A 22,298-nucleotide genomic window follows, 5' to 3' on the forward strand; every position below is an offset into this window, starting at 1 on the left:
GCTCGCGGTCCAAGAGCTCGCGGTGAGGGAGCTCCGCGCGGTCCTAGCGCTCGCGGTCCTAGTGCTCGCAGTGAGGGAGCTCCGCGCGGTCCTAGCGCTCGCGGTCCTAGCGCTCCCAGACCCCCCAGCACACCATGTGCGACCCGCAGACGCTGCCATTTTTTACCACTTCATCAAGTCCCGCAATCTCCCATACTCTTTAGAAGAGGTCCGTACAGTCACAAGGGACTGCCACATCTGCGCGGAATGCAAGCCGCATTTTTTCAGGCCAGATGGAGCGCAGCTGATTAAGGCTTCCCGCCCCTTTGAACGCCTCAGTCTCGATTTCAAAGGGCCCCTCCCCTCCACCGACCGCAACGCATATTTTCTTAATGTAGTGGACGAATACTCCCGCTTCCCTTTTGCCATTCCCTGCTCCGACATGACCGCGGCCACAGTCATTAAAGCCCTGAACAGCATCTTCACACTGTTCGGTTACTCCGCATACGTCCACAGCGACAGGGGGTCCTCTTTCATGAGTGACGAGCTGCGCCAGTTCCTGCTCAGCAAGGGCATAGCCTCAAGCAGGACGACCAGCTACAACCCCCGGGGGAACGGGCAAGTAGAAAGGGAGAACGGCACGGTCTGGAAGGCCGTCCTACTGGCCCTACGGTCCAGGGACCTCCCAGTTTCACGGTGGCAGGAGGTCCTCCCGGACGCTCTCCATTCCATCCGGTTGTTATTATGTACAAGCACTAATCAAACGCCGCACGAGCGTCTCCTTGTCTTCCCTAGGAGGTCCTCCTCTGGAACGTCGCTGCCGACCTGGCTGGCGGCCCCAGGACCCATCCTGCTCCGAAAGCATGTGCGGGCACATAAGGCGGACCCGTTGGTCGAAAGGGTTCACCTCCTCCACGCAAACCCCCAGTACGCCTACGTGGAGTACCCCGACGGCCGACAGGACACGGTCTCCCTGCGGGATCTGGCGCCCGCCGGCACCACGCACCCCCCCCCCGACACCATCAACCCAACCGCCCCCCTTCCTGCCACCGCCGCACCCCGCGACCGCCCCCTTCCCAGGAGGATCAGTCCCCCTCCCCTTTGCACCGACAGCTGAAACCGTACGGCTCCTGGAGGCGACAACACTGGTACAAGCACCACCACCACCGCCGGGTCCGAGGCGATCGACACGGACGACCAGACCGCCCGACCGACTCGTGGCGTCGATGTAAAACAAAGATGGACTGTTCAAAGAACATTTTGTTTTTTTTCCTATACCCTCTGTAAATAGTTGCAACAGGACGGAACTGTCCAATACTGTACTACCATGTGAATGTTCTATCCTCCCAGGACCAGCCCTGTAAACCCTTACCACCATACGAAGCATCACCCCGCCGGGTTCATTTTTGACAAGGGGTGAATGTGGGAGTATGTATTGGGGGTCATGTGGGACTGGAAGCCCTAATGTCATTGGCTGACAGATCCCGGGTCCTGGTTGGCCGTTGACCTCAAGCTCCGCCCTGAAGACGAAGTATAAGAAGCCGGTGTCTTCCCCCGCAGGCCAGTTTACTATCGAGCTGCTGGGGAACAGACACGCTTAATAAAGCCTCATCGACTTCACTATATTCATCTCATGGAGTCTTTGTGCGCTACAGTGTCATCGGCAAATTTAGCCAGAATGCCCCCAGTCCCGTCATCTAGATCGTTAATATATAAAGAGAACAGCTGTGGCCCGAACACTGAACCCTGCGGGACACCACTCGTCACCGGTTGCCATTCCGAAAAAGAACCTTTTATCCCAACTCTCTGCCTTCTGCCTGACAGCCAATTGTCACTCCATGTTAGTACCTTGCCTTGAATACCACGGGCCCTTATTTTACTCAGCAGTCTCCCGTGAGGCACCTTATCAAAGGCCTTTTGGAAGTCAAGATAGATAACATCCATTGGCTCTCCTTGGTCTAACCTATTTGTTATCTCTTCAAAAGAACTCTAACAGGTTTGTCAGGCACGACCTCCCCTTACTAAATCCATGCTGACTTGTCCTAATCCCACCCTGCACTTCCAAAAAATTAGAAATCTCATCCTTAACAATGGATTCTAGAATCTTGCCAACAATCGAGGTTAGGCTAATTGGCCTATAATTTTCCATCTTTTTCCTTGTTCCCTTCTTGAACAGGGGGGTTACAACAGCGATTTTCCAATCCTCTGGGACTTTCCCTGACTCCAGTGACTTCTGAAACATCATCACCAACGCCTCCACTATTTCTTCAGCTATCTCCTTTAGAACTCTAGGATGTAGCCCATCTGGGCCCGGAGATTTATCAATTTTTAGACCTCTTAGTTTCTCTAGCACTTTCTCCTTTGTGATGGCTACCATATTCAACTCTGCCCCCTGACTCTCCGGAATTGTTGGGATATTACTCATGTCTTCTACTGTGAAGACTGACGCAAAGTACTTATTCAGTTCCTCAGCTATTTCCTTGTCTCCCATCACAAAATTACCAGCGCATTTTGGAACGGCCCAATGTCAACTTTTGCCTCCCGTTTGTTTTTAATGTATTTAACGAAACTTTTACTATCATTCCTAATGTTACTGGCTAGCCTACCTTCAAATTTGATCCTCTCCTTATTTCTCTCTTTGTTATCCTGTTTGTTTTTGTAGTCTTCCCAATCTTCTGACTTCCCACTACTCTTTGCCACATTATAGGCTTCCTCTTTTGCTTTGATGCATTCCCTAACTTCCTTTGTCAGCCATGGCTGCCTAATCCCCCCTCTGATAACCTTTCTTTTCTTTGGGATGAACCTCTGTACTGTGTCCTCAATTACTCCAAGAAACTCCTGCCATTGCTGTTCTACTGTCTTTCCCACTAGGCTCTGCTCCCAGTCGATTTTCGTCAGTTCCTCCCTCATGCCCCTGTAGTTACCTTTATTTAACTGTAACACCTTTACATCTGATTCTACCTTCTTTCTTTCAAATTGGAGATTGAATTCGACCATATTATGATCACTGCCTCCTAAGTGCTCCCTTACTTTAAGATCTTTAATCAAGTCTGGCTCATTACATAACACTAAGTCCAGAATGGCCTGTTCCCTCGTGGGCTCCATCACAAGCTGTTCCAAAAAGCCCTCCTGTAAACATTCAATGAATTCCCTTTCCTTGGGACCACTGGCAGCATTATTTACCCAGTCCACCTGCATATTGAAGTCTCCCATGATCACTGTGACCTTGCCTTTCTGACATGCACTTTCTATTTCGTGGTGCATTTTGTGCCCCCGGTCCTGACCACTGTTAGGAGGCCTGTACATAACTCCTATTATGGTTTTTTTGCCTTTGTGGTTCCTCAACTCTACCCACACAGACTCCACATCATCTGACCCTCTGTCGTTCAGTGCTATTGATTTCATTTCATTCCTAATTAACAAGGCAACCCCGCCCCCTCTGCCCACCTCTCTGTCTTTTCGATAGGTTGTGAATCCCTGGATGTTTAAATGCCTGTCCTGAACCCCCTGCAACCATGTCTCTGTGATGCCTACCACATCATACCTGCCAGTCACAATCTGGGCCACAAGCTCATCTATCTTGTTCTGTACACTGCGCGCATTTAAATATAGCACCTTTAATTCTCTATTGACCATCCCTTTTTGTTTTCTTAGTGTGGTGGACCTTGGTTTACTGAGCCTTTCCATACACTGTGTCATATTTTGTGGGATGGGGACAATCGTAACCACTCTTGAGTTTTGTCTGTTTGTGTTTTTTTGTATTCCTAAGCAGCTACGCTCCCCGCTGATTACTTCACCTCTTGGTTCCCTGACTTTCCCTTCCCCCCCCAATCTTTAGTTTAAAGTCCTATTGACCACCCTATTTACTCTTTTCGCCAGGACACTGGTCCCAGCTCAGTTCAGGTGGAGACCATCCCAACGGTATAGGTCCCCCCTGTCCCAAAACTGATGCCAGTGTCCCATGAAAAGGAACCACTCTTTCAGCCACGTGTTAACCTCCCTTATTCTTGCCTCCCTATGCCAATTTGCACGTGGCTCGGGCAATAATCCGGAGATTATGACCCTTGAGGACCTGTTTTTTAATTTGAATCCCAGCTCTTTATAATCTCTAAACAGGTCCTCTTTCCCAGACTTGCCTATGTTGTTGGTACCGACATGGACCACAACAACTGGATCCTCCCCCTCCCTCTCCAGTATCCTTTCAAGCCGGTCAGAGATGTCCCGCACCCTAGCACCGGGCAGGCAACATACCATGCGGGACTCTTTATCCTGCTCACAAAGGATACTATCTATCCCCCTGATAATAGAATCCCCTACAACTACAACTTGCCTATTTACTCCCTCCCCTTGAATGGCCTGATGAACCATGGTGCCTTGGTCAGCTGACTCATCCTTTCTGCAACCCTGTTCGCCATCCACACAGGGAGCAAGTGCCTCATACCTGTTGGACAGAGTCAAGGGCTGAGGCTCCTGAGTTCCTGATTGCTGGTTCCCTTTACCTGCCTGACTTGCAGTCACACCCTGCTGTCCCTGGCCACTGGCAGGATTTAAACTACTTACTCTGACAGGTGTGACTGCCTCCTGAAACACTGTGCCCAGGTAAGTCTCCCCCTCCCGGATGTGCCTCAGTGTTTGAAGCTCAGACTCCAGCTCATCAACTCTGAGCCGGAGCTCTTCGAGCAGCCAACACTTACTGCAGATGTGGTCGCTGCAGCTCGCAATGGGATCTGCCAGCTCCCACATCAAGCAGCTCAAGCACATCACCTGACCAGCCATCACTAATTAATTAATTAGTTTAATTTAAGTTTATGGTGGGGGCAGCTTCAGCCAATCAGACACTAATCTACACTGCACTTTTAACTGAAAAACAGCACAATTAGATTAACCACTTACCTTTCCTGGTTACCTCACTGCCCCAAATTACCAAATTCTCACTGTCTGTATCTCTCTCACTCAGGCTGTGTCTCCTTGACCTGGCAATGCTAATAATATAACCTAATAATGCTAATAATAATAATATATGGCACTTACCTCACACCAATGGGTCTTATATTAGGTTAGAGGAGGAGGGTGGGTGGGAGACACTACACGTGTAGTGTCTCGGGTTTCCTCTCCACCAGAATTTATTGGTTTGGGGGGGGGGGCCTTCCCAGAAGTCCGCGGGGCGAACTTCCGGTTCCCGCCTTATATTTTTTAAAAATTGGAATACCTTGACATTATGAATGAAGTGGTGCTATTCAGGTACCGTAACTCTGATATGGTCGTGAATCACGTCAGTTCAAATAGTTGCCAGTGTGGCCTTTTGATCTAGAGCTGGTGTATGATTCTGGAGAACTGGTTTTTAATGAGTATTCATGATATTCAAAAGCATTTCCTGGCGTGGCAGGGCAGGCTACCTGACCTGCCGTGAAAGACAGTCGTGGAAAACGCAAACTATTTTTACATGGGTGAAAAACTGACTTTTGGTCATTGTCCACTTTATCCCCACCCTGCTCGGCAAGGTGCCTGCCACTGACAGTATCAAAAAATCCTGCCCATAGTGTTTTTGGTCATGTTAAAACTGATGTTACAACCCCAGTTGATGTTATAACTGGACGGGAAGATCACAGAACACAACCTGGCTCAAAAGATCTTAACTCTTACTTTTTGTCAGAAAACATGAGGAATAGAACCACAGCACAGTCAATTAGCTTTTAACAATAAGAAAAATCATTCATTAAACATGAAAAGTTTGACTATAATACAACATCCCTTCCCTCTCACTTATCTTCACAAATGTAGACAATTTCAAGGATGACACCCCACTCTGAAACCCAGTAGCAGATGTCACTCAATTGGTCTCCTGTGGATTTCCCCACATTCACCCTGGATGATTATCACATGACTGCTTCCTCACTGCACTTTCAAAAAGACATGTTTTAAAATCTTCTTTTATGCAATGCCTTATCTCAGCTGCTTTCATCAAGCGTCTGCCTCCACATTTTCCAAACATGGTTTCCTCCTCATTGTTCTAGCAATGTTCTGCCTCCAGGCTTCCACCTCCTCTTTCAGTATTCCCTTGTCTTTAATTGCCACATCATCCAAACGTCTACACTTAAAACTCAGAACACCATTGTTTCAAAAGGCTGGAAATCAAGACACCGAACTTACAACTGATTCCAACCTCTGGCTTTTCTCTAGTCAATTTCACCCAGGTCTGCACTTCCAGCTCTGTCTTTAGTTTCAGTATCCTGATCCAATGGCAGTTTCCTCTGTTCCTTTAACTTCAAACTTCCTGGTTTCTAGAATGAACTGTCCTTGAGCTTCTCTGGACTTGCTTTCTTGCTCAGACTCCATTGTATGCCTTTCCTACTTCTAGCAGAGCAGATAATTGTTCACTCTTTCACTGCCTATCTTCAGCTACCCTGGCTTCCAATTAAAGCTAAACTCAAAAAGGTATTTTCCCTAAAAGTGGGCCCTGGTTGCTAAGCAACATCTCATTCTTTCTCCAAGCCCATATTTACTTTCCACGTTGTAAACTCTCTTAGCACAATAGAAACACAATTTGAAGTGAAACTAAAAATTCCCATACATGCAAACACCTTTGTCTACCATGAATCTAACTAGAGTTGAACCATTTCCTACACAAAACACTAAATTAAACCCACTTAAATCTATACCTTATTTATAATACATATATATATGTTTTCAAATATTTTTATTGCTATTTTCCAGTTTTTACAGAATAACAACTCAAGTGTATTGGTATTTATAAACAAGTTTGTTTCTAATTTGCAATGCTTTTCACGTGAGGTTTACCCCCCCCCCCCCCCCCCCCCCACCACTCCCCTTCCCTCTTTGGTAGTTTAGTTTCTCCCTTAGTGTTGCCGTCTGCCCTGGGTGCCACATACTACGCTCTATTGAGACTTTTAGTTTTTGTTGTTGGGGCGGAGAGGGGCTTGCATGGCCACTTCCCCCTAGCTTGCCCCGTGCTTGGCTCTATGCTTCCCTCAGATTTCCTTCTCTCCCCTCTCCCCCTCTGCCTCTTTCTCTTGTGTGTGCCTCCCCTGTCTTCCTCCCTCTCTCCCCTCCCCCTTCCTAGTGGTGTTGTGCTCGAACAGGTCGTGGAACAGGCTGATGAATGGCCCCCACCCTTTGTGGAAGACCTTGTCCGATCCTGGAATGATGTACTTGATCTTTTCCGGTTTTCACAGTAACTTCATTGCAGTGTTAATGTTAATATCAGCCGACTTGTGACAATATTAAAGATTATGATTGTGGTGAAATTTTGCCAGGTCTGCCAGCCAGTCTGCAGTTATGGGTGGTGAATTGGAGATATCTACAGCTAGCTGGGAGAGCAGGGAGGTGAGCACGTGGTGAGGATTAAGGAAAAATGGGAAGGGGAGTTTGGGAGGGGAGATCAATTGTAGAGTATGGAGTGAGGCACTTTGCAAGGATGAGCCTGATACAGTTTAAGGTTGTACACAGGGTACATATGACTCAGGCAAGAATGTGTGGGTTAATGAGTCCTTGCCAAATATTTTACATTGCACACAATGACTGATAACTAACTTGATCTTCAGGCAGTTGTGAAAATCATCACAAGATATATTGTAATGAAGGGTCCACAGCTACAATGGCACTTGTCTGTTGCCTCCATGGATGTTGCCTTGATTGCTGGCTGTTTCTGAAACTTTGTGTTTGTTACACGTACAAGTCAAAACCTCTGCATTCAATCTACATCAGTATATTGATACCATTGTTTAAACTGATATATTTGAAAATGTGCTAATGCATGAACATTCTCCCAGCAGTCTTTATTCTGGCAACTTGTCTGGCTTCCAATCTAAGAAAGATTTGCATCAATCGGATCGTCCATACCAAGGACTTGCATACTATGCTTGCCTCTGCTCTTCCCCAAAATATTGACCAGGCAGTAATGTAAATTCCTTCCAGCATGCAGAAGAGAGCTAGCAATATCTGACTTCAGTGTGTTAACCAATCTGTGTGCATAACTGTTGTGATAAGGAATTTCAATCAATAAAATAATACAGATCACAATACATGTTTACAGTGACTCTCTAATATTTAATTTCCTGAAATAAATTACCACAAAACCCAATGATGTTTAACTTCAGTATCATCACAATAATAAAGCTTGGAGCCAATTTATTTTCGCCCCTCAATGGCTGAAACATGAGATTATACAAGTAATTGCTCATTACAGTGTCTTATTGAAAAAAACACATTCAGCTTCATAAACGCATTTATATATAAGAACATTTGAGTCAATAGTCCTCTGATCTAATCAAAGCATCTTTCTGTAGCAATTCTGAATATGGACTTTCTTTGCATATTTATTGCTTCATTTTGTTGGCAACAGCCAGCATAGATGCGAACATTGAACTCTGATTTTGCAGCAGCACAGCTGGCTTGTCAAATTCCACAGCCTGAAAAAGAATAAGTGAATATTGCAATTATCTTATCAGCCTTCTAACAAATGCAGACTAATGAAAAACAGTCGGTTGTATATTCATGCTGGCAATAATGAATAATGATGTTACAACGAGAGTTCTGAATTTTAGCATTGTAGTAAAGATGGGCTTTGCCTATCTAATGGGGCAGAGAAAACACGATCACCATCATATCACATTGCAATTTCTAGTCATACAGTTAGAGGTTAAGCTTATACGCACTAATATTTTATAATTTTCAGATGAGTAACTCCATCAGTATGTTCTAGTGATTCCATTTATATTGTGCTGCTACTTAAAGTAATAATTACCAGGATATATACGCACAGTTGTTATGGAGATATGGGATGGAACAAGTTAAAACCTTGCAAGTGTCCGACTCTTGGATTTTTTTCTAATTCAATGACAACAGTCTATAAAAATAGTAATTGCAATGGTTTCTGTCTAATGGTCAAGTGATTAAATATACAGCTGTTTCAATTGTCCAGCAGCTGGTTGTCTGTTGGTAATGTCAGCAGAAACATACTAATTGTGTCCAGAAAGGTCTAGGGAATTTGTGCAATGTTGTACAGGGCGTTCTTTACCTTTCCATTATCCATAACTAGAATTCTGTCACATTCCAGTACCGTGTTTATTCGATGTGCAATCGTCAGCATTGTGCAGTGTTTAAACTCTTCTCTGATGGTCTGTTGAATCAATGAATCTGTTTCTGAATCAATGGATGCTGTGGCTTCATCAAAAACTATAATCTAATGGAGTAACAAAACAGTAAATTAATCATAGAGAATTTCTTCAGTCAGAAGAAAGAATTTTCATTTGTATAACACTTCTTCAATTACTTGAGAATGCTATGGTCCCAGTTGATGTTACTACTGTATTGGAAGACAGGAAGGTCCCAGAATGGAACCCTGGCTCAAAAATCTGTAATCATTATATTCTTTTACAAAACGTGGATTAACAGAGTCACAAGATTGCCAATGAGCTTTTAACAACAAAAAAAATGTATTAAACATGAAAGTTTGACTACAATACTCTTTCACTCCCCCTTATGTTCACAAATATGCACAGACTTTGAGAATGACATAGGTTACAAAATGTATCTTCTACCATAATGTTCTTAGTAAACACACAACGGGATTCTCCAATCCTGCGGCAGAGTGTCCACGCCGTCGTAAACGGCGTCGTGTTTTACGACAGCGTGAATGGGCCGCTGCCAGGACTAATTCTGGCCCCTACAGGGGGCCAGCATGACGCTGGAATGGTTCACGCCGCTCCAGCTGCCGCTCCCGGCGTGAACTGGGCGCCATGGGATCCGCGCATGCGCAGTGGCGCGGGCGCCAACACGCACATGCGCTGTGGCCTCCTTCAACACGCCGGCCCTGATGCAACATGGCGCAGGACTACAGGGGCCGGTGCGTAGGAAAGGAGGCCCCCAGGCAGAGAGGTTGGCCCGCCGAACAGTGGGCCCCGATCGTGGGCCAGGCCACATCGGAAGCCCCCTCCCCCGGGGTCGGACCCCTCCTTCCCCCCCCACAGGCCACCACCCGACCCTTCAACGCCGAGGTCCCGCCAGCTCAGAGCAGGTTAGAATGGCATCAGTGGGACTCGTTTATATTTTATGGCCGCTCGCCCGATCCGGGCCGGAGAATCGCGGGGGGGGGAGTTGCGTAGAGCAGGCCGCAACCGGCGTCGCACCAACCACGCCGGCGCCAATGCTGCCGATCTGCAGAGAATCGCGTGCCAGCGTCGGGGTGGCCTGGTCCAGGCACGGGGATTCTCCGTCCCAGCCCAGGGCTGGGAGAATCCCGCCCACAATGCCTGTAAGCCGACAGGCTAACTGTGGTCAGACAACTCCCCACTCTGAAACCAATCTGACTTCTGCGGATTTCTCCTCAAATTTCCCCCCAGTTGATCGTCGCACGAAGGTTTCCAAATACCAGTCTCAAAAGACAGGCTTTAGAATCTTCTTACAAACAATGCTTTCCCTCAGCTGTTTTCAGCAAGGATCCAGCTCCAGGATTTTCAACTGTCCTTCCAGTATTCTTTTGTCTTGAATTGCCCCATGTATTCACGTTTACATCCATCCTTTCAAGTACTCAGTCCCCAACAAAATACCAAAATTTCAAAGTTCGGAAATAATGCACCAACTTTACAAATGCTTCAGATGTTTGGTTTTTCCCTCGCCAATTTCACCCAGGTCTGCACATTCAGCTCTGGCTTTAGCTTTACTGAAATGTACCCTGCTCAAATTCCAGTTCCAGTTTTCCTTTTAACTTCATTCTTTATGGAAACCTCGCTGTTCACTAACTAGCTTCTAGAGCTAACTGTACTTTAGCTTCTGGAACTTGCATTCTTACTCATTACTCCTTTCATGGCTTTCCTGCTTCTAGCAGAGCTTTGACAGCTACCTTCTCTCTCACGGTTTGGCCGCGTCTAGCTTGATTTCAGTTAAACACAATCACAAGATCTTTCTTTCCTAAAGTGGCCTCTGGTTGCTAAGCAACATTTTATTCTTTCTCATTCCAGACCTGTCACACTGTAAACTCTCTGAGCACAATTGAGACACAGTTTCAAATGAAACCATAAAATACCCATCCAAGGGCATCACAGTGGCACAGTGGGTTAGCCCTGCAGCCTCACGCCGCCAAGGTCCCAGGTTCGATCCTGGCTCTGGGTCACTGTCTGTGTGGAGTTTGCACATTATCCCTGTGCTTGTGTGGGTTTCGCCCCACAACCCAAAGATGTGCAGGCTGGGTGGATCGGCCACGCTAAATTGCCCCTTAATTGGAAAAAATGAATTGGGTACACTAAATTTAAAAAAAGAATACCCATCCATGCAAACACCTTTGTTTAACATGAATCTAACTAGAGTTTTGTCCTTTCTTACACAGAAACACTAAATTAAACCCACTTGAATCTGTACCTTGGGGTAAATTTTCCAGGCGAGACGGAAAATGTAATGGACCAGTTAAAGGTCCACCTCAGGTGGGATTCCGATCTTGGGCTGGGGGTGGTCAGAAAGTCCCCTCCCTTATTTCGAACATCCAACAATGGATTTCTGAAAACTATCTCTGCTTCCTGATATTTAAGAATGAGTTATTTTGACGTAGAAACTGTTGTGATATAGGCAAACAGTGCAGTAAGCTATCCAGGCTGGGCATGGTGAGGAAGAAAGATGAAGGATCACAATGTTTACAGAAAATTGAAATTAGTATGATAACTGATCACACTTATCCCCATCAATCCACTGATTTATTTGACCAGTTGCAAGAGCTTGGTTTCTATCCTGGAAAACACTCAGTTTGTTTAATTTAATTTTTGCAGCTTAGTTTGTCCACATAACAACAGTGACCTTAGTTCAATAAGAAATGTAGAAGGGTCATTTCGATCCGAAACATTGGCTGGGATTTTCTGGCTGATGGTGCTGGTGATATGGCGAGGGGTGCATGCAACAGGAAAACCCGTTGGGTTTATCCAGCTTTTTCTGTTTTTATTTCAATAAGTACTTCACTTGACATGAGGGAGCAGTTATAAGATTTGTAATAAGGTTTTCAATATGTGGAATATCCTTTTCAGTTTTGTTTTGCCTTTACAGGGTTAAATCCACCCACACTGCATGTGTTTTGCTTTAATTTACTCAATGTTCGAGGTCAGATAACAATTCCAGATTAATGTGACTGATCTGTTTTCAGCAACTGTCCACTTTGAGATATTTCTGATAACATCTGTTTAGCCTTTTAACGCATTTCACCCTTTCGTTAAAGCCTATCTTCAGGCTTCTTTTGCTTACCTTTGAGTTTCTCAGAAGCGCTCTTGCCATGCAAAGCAACTGACGCTCTCCGACAGAAAAGTTTTCCCCGTTTTCAATCACCTCTGATTCCAGTTTCTTTGGAAGTTTTGAAACCTTCAAAATAGAATCATTTTTTCACAATGAACCAGGGAACAGTTGTTCTGATTTTCCCACATAAAAATTGAAAACAATCTTTAACCAGAATTGTTAACCACAATCTTTAACCAGTACACGAGAATGTAACCAATGCCTTTGTTGATTATCAGGATTGTGGTGATAGTCAAATAAATGTTTTATAACCTTAGGGCTGCAATTTCACAGCCCTTTGCACTTGGGCTGGGAGGCAGGAGGGCTGGCACTGTGACAGAGGAAAGTGTCAGAAAGGGAGCCCCCTGTCTTCCCGCTTCCATGGCATATTGCCAGGAGGGGGTATTTGGCAGCAAGCTGCCCATCAGGTATTAAGCCACTTAAGTGGTCAATTAAGGATCACTTCATCCCTTGCATGGCCACTCTTCCTACATCAGGAGGCCACACCTCTACATGGGATGACCATCAAGTAAATTGGCAGCCTCCCAATGGGTTCCGGAGAGCGGTGGGAGGAGGGGGATAGGGCCCTCTTTCATGGGCATTCCACAACCCATGATAGGCTCCCCTTATGGCAATGGCCCCTCCCTCATGGCAACTGTGCTCCTGTGCACAACCCTGGAGGGGCTATCTCACTTGATTGGTACCCGATCCACCACCAATGCACTGCAGAAAGTCACCAAGGCTTCTTCGACAGCACCTTCCAAACCCAAGACCTCTGCCACCTAGAAGGACAAGTGCATGGGAATACCACGACCTGGAAGTTCCACTCCAAGCCACTCATCATCCTGTCTTTGCGACATTTGGAACTTCAATGTCACTGGGTCAAAGTCATGGAAACCTCTTCCTAACAGTACAGTAAGTGCACCTACACCACATGGACTGCAACGGTTCAAGCAGGTGGCTCACCACCATCTCTTTTTTTTAAGAAAATATTTTATTGAGGCATATATAATTTTAACAATTTTAAACATCAAATTTCAACAAAAACAAAAGCACAACAATATAACCAACAAACCCCCTGGGCACAGACCCCAGCCAACATGACTTACACAATCAATGCCACCTTCCTCAAACACCCCTCCTACCCTTGCTCATCTCTCCCATGCCTCCCCTCCCCCCCCTCCCTCCCTACGGACAGCTTAATTTTTCTTGGAGAAGTCGATGAATGCTGCCACTACTGAGCAAACCCCTGCAACGAACCCCTCATGGCGAATTTAATTTTTTCGAGTCTGAAATACCCGCCATATCGCTAACCCACACCCCTGACTTAGGGGACTCCGAATCCCTCCACCCTAGTAAGATCCGTCTCTGGGCCACCAGGGAGGCAAAGGCCAGGGCGCCGGCCTCTCTCACCCCTTGGGATCCCGGATCACCATCTCTGGACTCAGAACCACCGTCAGCTTTAATACCTCTGATATGACATCAGCAAACCCCTGCCAGAAATCCCTCAGCCTCGGACATGCCCAAAACATATGGCCATGATTCGCAGGCACCCCGTACAATGCCCAAACCTATTCTCCACCTACTCAAAGAACCAGTTCATTGGGCCACAGTCATGTGTACCCTGTGGACCACCTTAAACTGTATCAGGCTGAGCCTGGCGCATGACGCGGATGCATTAACTCTCCTCGCCTCCTCCCATAACCAAGCCTCCAATTACCCACCCAACTCTTCTTCTCACTTTTTCTTCACCTTTCCAATCGGGGCTCCCTCCCACGTCATCAGCCCCTTATAGATCTGTGAGACAATCCCCTATCCAACTCCTGTTCTCGACACCACCTTATCCTGTAGTCCCTGGGGCGGCAGGTGCGGGAAGGTGCAAACCTGGCTCCGCACAAAATCCCTCACCTGTAGATACCTGAATTCATTCCCACTGGCAACTCATTCTCCTTCTCCAAGCTCGGGAAACCCTCATCAATAAAGTGATCCCCAAATCTCTCGATCCCTACCCGTTGCCACCTCCGAAATATCCCGTCCAGCCAACCCCGGAGAGAACCGGTGGTTGTCACATATTGGTGCCCATAGCGACCCCCCCCCCCCCTCTAACCCCATGTGCTGCCTCCACTGTCCCCACACCCTCAGGGCTGCCGCTACTACCAGGCTTGTGGGGTACCGAGCCGGCGAGAATGGCAGTGGTGCCGTTAACAGTGCCCCAAACTCGTGTCCGTACAGGATGCCACCTCCACCCGCTCCCATACCGACCCCTTCCCCATTACCTACTTCTTGACCATCGCAACATTCGCCGCCCAGCAGTAGTTAATGAAATTCGAGAGGGCACTCCCAACTCCTTTGCTTCATTGAAGGCCCTTACCAGCAGCGGTCCCAACACCCCCGAGAACCCCCGATTGCATCGCCTCCAGCCCCTCTACTACTTCTACAAGCCTAATTGAGGCCCCAGTCCCATCACCAGCTCCTCATCAACCTTCAGCAATTCCAACCCTCCTCATTCCCTCTTCCCCGGCTGGGGGTCCCAACTCGTATAATTTGCCATAAAATTCCCTAAACACCCCATTCACCCCCTCCGGGTCCAGGACTAGGGGCGGGATTCTCTGCAAACTGGCGCGATGTCCGCTACCCGGCGCCAAAAACGGCGCGGATCACTCCGGCGTCGGGCCGCCCCAAAGGTGTGGAATTCTCCGCACCTTTAGGGGCCAAGCCCTCACCTTGCGGGGCTAGGCCCGCGCCGGAGCGGTTTCTGCTCCGCTGGCTGGCGGGAAAGGTCTTTGGCGCCACACCAGCCGACGCCGAAAGGACTTCACCGGGCGACGCATGCGCGGGAGCATCAGCGGCCGCTCACGGCATCCCCGCGCATGCGCAGGGGAGGGGATCTCTTCCGCCACCGCCATAGTGAAGACCATGGCGAAGGCGGAAGAAAAAGAGTGCCCCCACGGCACAGGCCCGCCCGCGGATCGGTGGGCCCCGATCGTGGGCCCGGCCACTGTGGGGGCACCACCCAGGACCTCGGAGCCCACCCGCGCCGCCTTGGCCCGCCGTTCAAAAGGAGGTCTAATCCACACCGGCTGGCGAGGGTTGACAGCGGCAGGACTTCGGCCCATCCCGGGCCGGAGAATCGCCGGGGGAGCCCGCCGACCGGCGTGGCGAGATTCCCGCCCCCGCCGAATCTCTGGTGGCGGAGAATTCTGGACACGGCGGGGGGGGGGGATTCACGCCAGCCCCCGGCGATTCGCCGACCCGGTGGGGGGTTGGAGAATCGCATCCCATCTTCCTACCTGTGCCCTTTACTTTCCCAATCTCTCTCGCCGCCTCCTGCTTCCTCAACTGGTGCGCTAACATCCTGCTCGCATTCTCCCCATAATCATATACCGCCCCTCTCACCCTTCGCAACTGTCCTACCGCCTTACCCATGGATAACAACCCAAATTACATTTGCAGCCTCTGCCGTTCCTTCACAGCCCTGCCTCAGGGGCCTCTGCATATCTCCTGTCCACAAGATTTGCTCCACTATCCTTTCTATCTCCACCTGTTCCCAGTGTGCCCGAATCAAAATAAACTTCCTCCTGACCATTGCTTTCAGTGCCTCCTAAACCTTCCTCGTGTCATTCATCTCAACATAGAATCTACAGTGCAGAAGGAGGCCAATAGGCCCTTCGAGTCTGCACTGGCTCTTGGAAAGAGCTCCCTACTTAAGCCCACGCTTCCACCCTATGTCCGTAACGCAGTAACCCCACCGAACCTTTTTGGACACTAAGGGCAATTTAGCATGGCCAATCCACCTAACCTGCACATCTTTGGACTGTGGGAGGAAACCGGAGCACCCGGAGGAAACCCATGCAGACACGGGGAGAATGTGCAGACTCCGCACCGACAGTGACCCAAGATGGGAATCAAACCTGGGACGCTGGAGGTGTGAAGCAACTGTGCTAACCATTGCTACCATGCTACCCTATCCCGGATGGCCTTCCTCACCCGCTCACACACCACTTTCTCCGCTAACATTCCCACATCCAGCCTCCATTGCTGGATTTATTTATTTATTTTTAATTTAGTGTGTCCAATTCATTTTTTTCCAATTAATGGCCAATTTAGCGTGGCCAATCCACCTAGCCTGCACATCTTTGGATTGTGGGTCGAAACCCACGCAAACATGGGGAGAATGTGCAAACTCCACACGGACAGTGACCCAGAGCCGGGATTGAACCCGGGACCTCGGCGCCGTGAGACTGCAGTGCTATCCACTGCGCCACCCTGCTGGCCTGCCACCCACTTATTGATTAAAATTGGCACCCCCTTCGTTTTAACATCCAACAATGAATGAAATACTTGCCCAGCCCATCCCTTCCTCAGCCTAATCTGGTCCCCCGCCTTTAGGTGCGTCTCTTGTAACATGGCCACATCCGCCTTTCATCGCTTTAAGTGTGCGAACACGTTCCACGTGACTAGTATCCGGCCAGTGTCCCGCACCGCCCCAGGCCCGCCCTCGGGCGCCCACCGTCATCGATCCTCCTCCACTTATACTTTAAATACCCTTCCCCTGTCAGCAGTGCGCGCCAGCCCGGCTTCTTCACTCCCCTCCGGCAGGACCCCGATCCTTTTATTCTGCCTGCGTGACCGGTTCTCTAGGTCTTCGACCTTCTCCTGAAGCCGCCTCTGCTGCTCGCGCATCAGCCCCATCTCCACTGCCATCGAGGCAAACTACTCCTCGTGTTCCTCTGCCATCTTCTCTATCTTCTGGATCGCCTGACCCTGGGCCGCCAGCTTCATTTCCACGCGGTCGACCACCGCCCTGATCGAATCCACCGCCCGGGCCAGGTACTCCAGGCTCTCCTTCCATCCTGGGTGAACTTCTCGTTCAAGAAACTCACCTGCTGGTCCGTTGACCACTAACCTGGCAGAAACGCACCCTGCCCCTCCGCCATCTCCATGTGTGTCACAGGCGCCGCACCAGCTCCAACCAACTGATTCCCTCCTTTTCAACCGATTCTGACTGTCAGCTCCATGCACCAGAGGGTCAATCTCTTTCCCTCACTCTCCTGCACCTTTATTCCGCCTCACATGCGAATGCGCGGCCACGGACCTGGCCATTCTGTGTCCTTATCAGCAGGGGCTTTACGTGGCGTGGCTGCTAGCCCTCCACCGGACGGAGCATCGGTGGAAGTGAATGGTCTTATTAATGTCAGACAGCATGGTTTTATACGAGATAGGTTGCGCCTCATTAATTTAATTGAGTTTTTCGAGGAGGTGACAAAAATTATTGATGAGGGAAAAGGTGTGGATGTTGTCTACGCAGACTTTAGTAAAGCATTTGACAAGGTCCCTCATGACAGCTGTGCAAAAGATTAAATCACACGGGGACAGGAGTGAACAGCTGGATGGATTCAGAACTGGCTTGGCCACAAAAGATAGAGGGTAGCAGTGGAAGGGAATTTTTCCGAATGGAGGTCTGTAACTAGTGGTGTTCCGCAGGGATCAGTACTGGGACCTCTGCTGTTTGTAATATATATAAATGGCTTGGAAGGAAACATAGCTGATTCGCTAGTCTGATTCGCAGGTTTGCGGACGATACTGAGATTGCAGGAGTTGCGGATAGTGACGAAGATTGTCAGCAGGATATAGATAGGCTGTAAAATTGGGCAGAGAAATGGCAGATGGAATTTAACCCGGACAAATGCGAAGTGATGTATTTTGGTAGATCCAATTCAGGTGTGAGCTATAAAATAAATGGCAGAACCACCAGGAGCATAGACACACACAGAGATCTGGGCGTGCAGGTCCACAGATCCTTAAGAGTGGCAGGACAGGTGGAAATGATGGTAAAGAAAGCATATGGCATGTTTGCCTTCATCGGACGGGGCATCGAGTATAAAAGTTTGAAAATTATTTTACAGTTATATAGAACATTGGTTAGGCCACATTTGGGATACTGGGCGGGATTCTCCAATAATGGGGCTATGTCCCCACGCACGCAAGAAAACGGGCGCGAATCACTCCGGACTTTTTTCTAGAAAGTCTGGAGTGATTCTGCATTTTTAAGGGGGCTAGAAGGGCGCCGGAGTAATCCTCGCAGCTCCAGCTGCCGATACGGGGCCCTGCACTTCTGGCCCCCCTCAGATCGCTCGCGCCCGCCGATCGGTGGCCCCCGATCACGGGCCTGGCTGTCGTGGAGGCCCCCCCTGGTGATGGACCCCCCACCAGGACAGCCACCGCAGCCGCGACTCCGAGCTCCTGCCCGGTGGAACCATACGTGAACAACGCTGGCGGGAACTCGCCCGGCCGTCCGCGGAGAATCGCCGCGGGAGCCTCGTTCAACGGCCCCTGACCGGTGCTGTGTCGACCCGATCGCGGGTCCGATGCCCCATTCTCCGCCCCCAGGCCGAGCGCGATTGTGGCGCGAAGGGTCGGAGAATCCCGGCCACTGTGTCCATTTCTGGTCACCACACTACCAGAAGGACGTGGAGGCTTTGGAGAGAGTACAGAAAAGGTTTACCAGGATGTTGCCTCGTATGGAGGCTATTAGCTATGAGGTGAGATTGCATAAACTGGGATTGTTCTCCCTAGAAAGACAAAGGCTTAGGGGCGACCTAATCGAAGTTTATAAAATTATGAAGGGTATAGATATGGTGAACAGTTGGAGACTTTTTCCCAGGGCGGAAATGACAATTACAAGGAGGCATAAGTTCAAGGTGAGGGGGGATAGGTTCAGTGGAGATGAGCAGGGGAAGTTTTTACACAGAGAGTGGTGGCGGCCTGGAATGCACTGCCAAGTGAGGTGATTGAGGCAGATACGTTAGCGACCTTTAAGACTTATCTAGGTAGACACATGAACAGACAGGGTATAGAAGGATACAGGCGATTAGTCCAGACAGGACTCATGAACGGCGCAGGTTTGGAGGGCCGAAGAGCCTGTTCCTGTGCTGTTCTGTTCTTTGTTCTTTAATCTCGTCTGATTTCCAATCTGCAGGAGTTCTAAGATTGAATCTCATGCTACCCCCTCCCCTTTCCATAACCCTACCGTTGTGGCTTTCTCTTTTCAATGATCAGGCAGTGGTATGGGCAAGTGAAGTGCAAGATAAGAATCGACTGAAGATAATGAAACATCATCACATGATCACAGCTACAGATGCTAAAATTGTGTGGACTTTAGAGGCTAGCTTAGAGGTGAAATGGTGAGTCGTTGAACCTGAATGACCTGAAGCCAGGGAAAAGCGTCCCCATCAGAGAATCTCACTGCGAACAAACATCTGGAGCATTCCCGCCATTATCTGGAATTCTTGCTGAAATAATCCAGAAAACAACACCTGCTGTGGTTACAGAAAACTGTTTTTGTGCGGCTAAATATTACAAAAATAATCCAATGTTGTTGCGAAAAGTACAATGCAAATAATTATCCATAGTCTATAAAAGACCACAGGAGTATAATCACATGATTAATTAATATTTATGAGCATAGTATGTCTTTGAATTGTTTTAAGCATACCATATCTTTCATATAGGTCCTTTCGAGAGCTTCCCAAATAGTTTCCTCTTTGTAATTCCCAAAAGGGTCTAAGTTGTACCTTTGGAAAAGTACAGAATTTAATTACTTGGAGATAAATTCAAGTCAATATTTATATAACTGACTATGGAATTGAAGTAAAGTGCTCTTATTTTAAAGGAGGCAGTTTCTTGGTTATCAAGATGCTAAATGTCACAGAAATGGAAACAAAATAGTGCAAGATTTAAAGTGTTACAGTAAAACACTCAAACAAACAAACAGGATATGGGCCTGTTATTGATTACTCATCCTGCCTCCTCAACCAATGAGGTACATTCTCCAGCCCTGTAAGGAGACACTATCAGATTTAATACAAACCCAGGTAGATAATACTTTTGAAACACCTGCAAGTTTTCAAATTTATTCAGTGTTCTCTGATTGTAATAAATTCCTATTCATGGATTTGAGTCTTGACGATAATATATGAATATTACAACGTTTCTAGTTTCATTTCAAAAGGGGAAGGAAAAAGTGACACAGCAATCTGAACCTAATTGTTTAATGTTTCCATTGGGGTTTGTGGTGCTCACGTTTTGATTCCAAAGAGTTCCTCTGAGAAATAAAATTCTGATGCCCTATAACGGGCGGCACGGTAGCACAGTGGCTAGCACTGTTGCTTCACAGCACCAGGGTTCCAAGTTTGATTCCAGGCTGGGTCACTGTCTGTGCGGAGTCTGCACATTCCACCCGTGTCTGCTTGGGTTTCCTCCGGGTGCTCCGGTTTCCTCCCACAGTTCAAAGATGTGCAGCTTAGGTGGATTGGCCATGCTAAATTGCCCACAGTGTCCAAAATGTTGGGTGGGGTTACTGGGTTACGGGGATAGGGTGGAGGTGTAGGCTTAAGTAGGGTGCTCTTTCCAAGGTCTGGTGCAGACTGAATGGGCCAAATGGCCTCATTCTGCTCTGTAAATTCTATGAATTCTATGATACCAAAATCACATAGAATTTCATGTGAATTGTCTACCAAAAAAGTAGCAAGGGTACCTGGCTTTATTATTAATAAATATTTTTGTTGATTGAATTATGTCTGCATGACAATTGTTTTCTTGACTAATGGTAATTCTTTTTTTAATAAACAATTTTATTGAGGTATTTTTGGCATATAAAACAATGACATTGTAAAGTACTGTACAAAAAGAAAAGCAAATAACGCATAGTACAAACCACAACTCCATTCTCGCAAGGACCTGCTTAAACCACCCCCTACCCTACCCTACCTCGCACCCCCCCCCCCCCCCCCCCCCCCCCCCCCCCCCCCCCACCGCTGACGATTAATTCTCCGCAAAGAAGTCAATGAATGGCTGTCACCTCCGGGCAAACTCTGATAGTGAACCTCTCAAGGCGAACTTAACTTTCTCTAGACCGAGAAAGCTCGCCATGTCCGATAGCCATGCATCGGTCTTCGGAGACTTTGAGTCCCTCCATGCCAACAGTATTTGTCGCTGTGCTACCAGGGAAGCAAAGGCCAGGACGTTGGCCTCCTTCTCCTCCTGGACTCCCGGGTCCTCCGACACCCCAAAGATTGCCACCTCAGGACTCATTACCACCCCAGTTTTCAAAACCCAGGACATGATGCCCACGAATCCCTGCCAATACCCCCTGAGTTTAGGGCACGACCAGAACATGTGCACGTGATTAGCCGGCCCACCGGCGCATCTGGCACACTTGTCCTCCAGCCCGAAGAATTTACTCATCCGGGCCACCGTCATGTGGGCCCAGTGCACAACCTTAAACTGGATCAGACCAGCCCTGCTTAAACAGAAACTCTATACAAGTCAGAAACATCCCCAACAATAGTGCAATTTAAATCAAACAAATAGAGATAAGAAGTACCAGGCACTCACAACCCTTCCCCTCCAAACACAGAAAAAGATTGCAAAACATTCCCCCGAAACCCCTATCAGAACCGCATCTTTTAAACTATTTTCTTTTTTGTATTTTCCCCCAACCAAAACTCCACCAAACAAGTAACCCAAAAAGGAAACATTCAAGGAAACCACGAAAAAGAACAAGAAAAACACATCGCAACCAAAATACCTCCACCTAAAAAGGTTGAACAAACGAAAAGAAAGGACCCAAGCATGCAGGCATCCCTCACAGCGAGAGAGAAACAAAATAGACTTAAACGTTCTACCATGAGTCCAAGAGTCCTCAGCTCAGGGCCAGCCCTTGCTTCTTAACAAAGTCCATCACCTCCTCAGGTTCCTCGCAATAGTGGTGCTGACTCTCATACGTAACCCACAGTCACGCCGGAAAAAGCAGCCCGAATTTCACCTTGTTCTTATACAAAATCTCCTTCACCTGCCTGTAGCCTCCCCTCCTCCTGGCCACCTCAGTACTCAGGTCTTGGTAAACACGCAGGGTGCTATTGTCCCAAGTACAGCTTTGTGTGCTCTTGGCCATTGCAGAACCCGCTCCATGTCCAGGTACCTGTGGAACAGGACCACCATCGCTCGTGTGGGACTCCCTCGTCGCGGCTGCCTCATCTGCACTCTGT

The 22,298-nt window shown here is 48.1% G+C and overlaps 1 protein-coding gene across 2 annotated transcripts in view; it reads right to left on the minus strand.

The window, feature by feature from the left end:
* Positions 1-8,025: 8,025 nt before the first annotated feature.
* LOC140430605 (ATP-binding cassette sub-family C member 12-like) overlaps positions 8,026-22,298 on the minus strand; it is a 206,062-nt gene continuing 191,789 nt past the window's right edge. For both annotated transcript variants that reach the window (XM_072518197.1, XM_072518196.1), the window contains 4 exons: positions 19,745-19,823; positions 12,223-12,336; positions 9,017-9,181; positions 8,026-8,408 (listed from right to left, as the gene is read on the minus strand). In XM_072518197.1, the coding sequence (XP_072374298.1) occupies positions 8,316-8,408; positions 9,017-9,181; positions 12,223-12,336; positions 19,745-19,823 (451 nt within the window). In that variant the 3' untranslated portion in view covers positions 8,026-8,315. The remainder of the gene's footprint in view (positions 8,409-9,016; positions 9,182-12,222; positions 12,337-19,744; positions 19,824-22,298) is intronic.

Source organism: Scyliorhinus torazame, chromosome 10 (assembly GCF_047496885.1).
Source record: "Scyliorhinus torazame isolate Kashiwa2021f chromosome 10, sScyTor2.1, whole genome shotgun sequence".
In the NCBI taxonomy this organism is placed as follows: Eukaryota; Metazoa; Chordata; class Chondrichthyes; order Carcharhiniformes; family Scyliorhinidae; genus Scyliorhinus; species Scyliorhinus torazame.